The sequence below is a fragment of the Athene cunicularia genome (assembly GCF_003259725.1).
Source record: "Athene cunicularia isolate RWA chromosome 2 unlocalized genomic scaffold, athCun1 chr2_part1, whole genome shotgun sequence".
NCBI lineage: Eukaryota > Metazoa > Chordata > Aves > Strigiformes > Strigidae > Athene > Athene cunicularia.
Window position 1 is genome coordinate 57,625,544 of NW_020799095.1, and position 4,569 is coordinate 57,630,112.

A 4,569-nucleotide genomic window follows, 5' to 3' on the forward strand; every position below is an offset into this window, starting at 1 on the left:
GGAGGCGCCGCAGGCTCCCCGCTTCCCTTCGGGCTTGTAGTTGGTGGTTCGGTTGTTTGTTTCTTTTTTTATTCCCCCTCCATGTTGCATGCAGGGGTTGCAGCGTCCCCCGCCTCGGGGCTCCCCGGCCCTGCCGTCTTCCCCTTGACAGCGCGGGTGGGAAAGGCAGGCCTCGGCCCCGCTGCCGCAGCCTGCTCCGCCTGTCCCCAGGGCGGGGGGCACGAGTGGGACCCGCCTGGCCGGGTGACGCCGCCCGGGCCGGGCCGTGCCGGCATGGTTCCCCGTGGCCTGGTGGGGCCGTGCTGGCCGAAGCTGTCGTCCAGGTGCTCTCGCCATTCTGTCGCCACCGCCTCGGTGTGGCTGCGGCGGCTGCCGTCAGGATGCCGGAGGGAGCCGAACGTAGCAGCCCAGCCTGCTGGTGGCATATAAATAAAACTTGTGGGTTGTACTTTTTCGTTCTTCTTGCCTAGGAAGTGCTATCGGCTGTAGTGTTAACAGACACTCTCCTCTCTTGGAAATCCACTGACACCCTTAGGCGCCTGTCCTAGGGGCAAGAAAGGGAGATGGAACTTAACCATGGAAGTCCATGTAGCTTTGGGCTGGTGGAGAAATCCCCGTTTTATTCTTAGTATTTGTCTACATGCTGGTTTGTATGCAACTTAAAATCCAAGTGTCTTTTGTGTAAAGGGGCTTACAGAGGGTTTATTTTGTGTGTGTGTTTTAAGTGAGCAGTCTCAAACAATACTTGATTCAGGTGATATTTTTCATTGTTGTGTTGTAGCCTTATCATAAAGAATCTCTTTCTTTCAGGTTTGCAGAAGGTTGGGAATTATAGAAGTTGATTATTTTGGACTGCAGTTCACTGGCAGCAAAGGGGAGAATCTGTGGCTGAATTTGAGGAACAGGATCTCCCAGCAGATGGATGGTTTAGCCCCTTATCGATTGAAATTAAGAGTCAAGTTTTTTGTAGAGCCCCATCTTATCTTACAGGAACAGACAAGGTAAGATCGAGATGGCTGCGAGTAGATCGAATTTATTATAAAGTACAGAAATTAAAAACAATGAAAGTGAGTACAAACTGGTTTAATCTATTCCATCTTCCAGCAATACTGCTTGAGTTTTCTGTGTAGTTTTAAAACCTTAGTGTTATTTTCATTTTTACAAAAGGAATAAAACATTTATATAAAAAAACCCCAAACTGGTAATATAAGTATTCTGTGGCTATCAGTAATGAGTGAGTGTAGGTAATTCCATGAGCACTTAGTGCTGGAAGTAGAAGAAACTAAGCTACCAGTAGCAAATTATTTATATGGTATTTGCATGTCCGATAGTAACCCCTGTTCAGTGGTGTTACTCTAGGTCGTTCTAAACCACTGGTACAGAAAGGCAGGAAACAATTCCTCCCACAGAGTGAAAAACTTGCTGAATTCCTTTTTGTCTGGTATTATGTTACAGTAACTTTCAAATAGCTTCAGGCCCTTTGAGGCTACAAAAGTAACAGCTGTTTTGCTTCTTCTGTGGCCAGTCCTGCTAACTAAATTGTTTTACTGTTAACCAACTGTAAGGATTAGTCTTCTAAGATTAGTAGTGAACACTTTTCCTCCTCGAGTTTTGAAGATAACTCACTTGCAATTCATGTGGTAATCAAAGAAAGCTGTGCACATATATGTTTAATGCTGACCTTTCCATTAGTTTTTCCTGTTAGTTTTATATATATATTTTAATATAAATGGAGCAAATTGAAATCTTGTGCCTATATTGTAATGCCAAAACATGTTTTCACTACTCACCTAACTTTAGTGTGCTTGTAGAAATAAGACCATGATTACAACATGGTGGTTCTACACAGAATGTTTGTCTAAAGAATTTGGTCAGAGGCTCACTGCGTGATCTGGTGTTTAATAGGAAAAATGTTTCGAGTTAGCATGCATATATTAATTTTTGAACTGTTGTGCAAGGGAGAGGCCTTTGGGGAGCAGTGGTTTCAGCTCATCAATCTGGTTGAAGATTTCAGAATGCTATGGAGTTAGACCAGAGTTGTCCTATTTAATAGCTTTAAGGCAAGTGCATTCTAACCAAATTCCAGTTCTGTTGTATCTTTATTTGGAAAAATAAATTATACTGTCCATGGTATATCTTTGGGTTCTTTTTGAGTCTTTAAAGAAACTTGTCCTCTTAAATATTCTCAGTAAGTATAAAACCAAATAATGAAGGATTTCTATGTAGAATGAAAGGAGCAACAGTTTCATGCCTGATGAGACAGAAGAGGTTACCCAGAGCATGTTGGGTGTGTCTGCACACACAGGCTAAATCAGGGTGAATCTGAGGAAGCCTAAAGCTGATGTCATTGATGTTTTTATGCTGTCCTTGATGTATGTTTGTTCAACTTCCCAAGGCCTTTGCAGACACCTGTGTTCCTGTCTCCAACACTGTCAATGCAAGACTTGGCAGGTTGTGTAAGTTAAAGAGCTTGAACTGGTGAAACATACCCCGAGGGCCTAAAAGACAGTTTGTAGCTAGAATGTAATGGAGCTTGTATACCTATGTCAAAATAGGAAGTACTTCACTATAGTGATGAGTTTAAAAGGCTGGAGGTGGGACAAGCTTTTATGTCTGAATTAAGACTGTTCTAAAACTATTTTTAACAAAATTTTAAAATTAATTGAGGCTCAGTCATCAGAAGTGTTCTATGAAAAATCTGCTCTGGAAAGAATTGCTTACAGTTTTGGAGACCAACAGCCATTGAAACTAGTATTTAATGTCACTCTGTCTTGCAAGCATTAATAGTCCAGAGGCTTCAGCTAAGCTGTTCAGTCGATATCCCGAGTATTTTTAGTGCTCTTGCTAAAGCAAATACAAGTTGTAAAATAATTTGCAATAGCTGCCTTTTAGTTAGGTATGCCCAGAAGTTTGTGTAGTGGACCTAGAATTCCATAGTGCCTGTTGTTAATGTATATTTCTGTAGTGTTGACACTGGGTTTCAGTAGATTTACTTTTTTTCCACCCCTACTCTGGTCTGCTTGAGGATTTACATATGCACATAACTGCATTCATGTTTAGTTTGCATGTAAGCATGTGTGGCATCAAGGAGAAGACAAACTTGTTAAACCTGTCACTGAACTTTAAATCAGTAGGCTTATCATGGAATTGCAAGGATTAGCTGTACAGTTACAGCTGACACCTTGTTTCTTACCTTTACTTGCAAAGTCAGTGTGCTGGTCGATGAAGAAATAGTGGTGAGTCTCCTTGGTTTCCTTTAGCAGTTATGTCCACAGCTGATGCAGAGGGGGTTTCTGGCAGAGCTGTTGCCTTCTGGTCCCTTGTGTGAAGAACGCTGAGGAAGTCTCCCAGTCTTTTGCTTGCTGCCTCGATGCTGTTTTTAGATATAAATTAGATGCATGTTGAGACTGCTTTTGAAATCTGGGAAGATGCAAGTAATTCTAAATGTTGTTGATATACTTCATCATGATGATAATAGTGAATGTCATGACTGAGTTGTTACCTTTTTTCTATACTTTGGAAGCTTTGTCAACCCCAGTTCCACTGCGTTATTAGAGATCCTTGTCTTGCACTTAATTATAAAACTTGGATGTATGTTTGTGGCAATTTAATGTTCAGGTTTCTGCATGCTCTGTGAAAAGCTGATCTGGCAACTGAACATCACCCTCTGCTTCTGTTATCTTTAATCAGTGTGCAATAATCCAGTGGAAGATCACAACCTCATGCATTTTAATCTTCTTATGCAAGGGAGCCTTCTTGCTACAGAGTGCAAAGGCAGAGCAAGCTGTAATTGTACCTCTGACCACTCTGGCAACAAACCACCTCCACTAAGTGCTTTGTGAATGGGAGAATTGCATGGGGGGAAAAAAAACCTTCTTGCTATACTTTCTTTCCTTTGACAGGGCTAAAAGTGGCTTATTTCTATTGTTCTTTGGTTCTCAATTTCTAATTTTTTATTTGACTTCACCACAGGATTTTGTAGTTTGGAACAGCCTTCAGTGGAATGAAAATGCCTCAGTGCAAGAATGCTATTCAAATTTAATCTGCTGCTGTCAACTGTAGTTTTACAAACAAGTCTGAGATGTGAACAGGGTGCTTGTTTAGAGGAGTTGGAGTAGCTATACATTTTTTTGAATGGAAAATCCCGTTGGCTTGAAAAGGCCTGCTGTCTTTTTGCTCAAAGATAGATATGATGGTCCAAGATCTAGATCATTAAACTCTGGCTTATGTCCTGTTTGTTTTCAGTTTTCTGTATTTCTTGATAGGCAATGCAGCAGTTAGTGTAAAAAAAAAAAAAAAAAGTAAAAAGTAGGAGGTTTGTCAGAATGATTTATTTATTACAATGCTGTGTTGTACACGTGTCCATCTCAGCGAGGCGTTGGGGCTTGGGGTGATGATTCTGCTTCACCACTGGCAATTCGGGGAGGACTCCGGCTGGGGGAAACGAGGGGGTCTGGCTGGGCGGGAGCGGGGCTCGCCGGGCCAGCGGTGCGGGGTAACTCCGGGTCAGTAGCCGCCGGTAACCCCGGCCGGCAGCCCCGCGGCGGGCGGGCGAATCGGCGGCTGCAG

The 4,569-nt window shown here is 42.6% G+C and overlaps 1 protein-coding gene across 1 annotated transcript in view; it reads left to right on the forward strand.

Annotated features, from left to right (window-relative positions):
- Positions 1 to 781: 781 nt before the first annotated feature.
- MYLIP (myosin regulatory light chain interacting protein) overlaps positions 782 to 4,569 on the forward strand; it is a 15,334-nt gene continuing 11,546 nt past the window's right edge. The window contains exon 1 of the mRNA XM_026842878.1: positions 782 to 1,001. Within this exon, the coding sequence (XP_026698679.1) occupies positions 919 to 1,001 (83 nt within the window). The 5' untranslated portion in view covers positions 782 to 918. The remainder of the gene's footprint in view (positions 1,002 to 4,569) is intronic.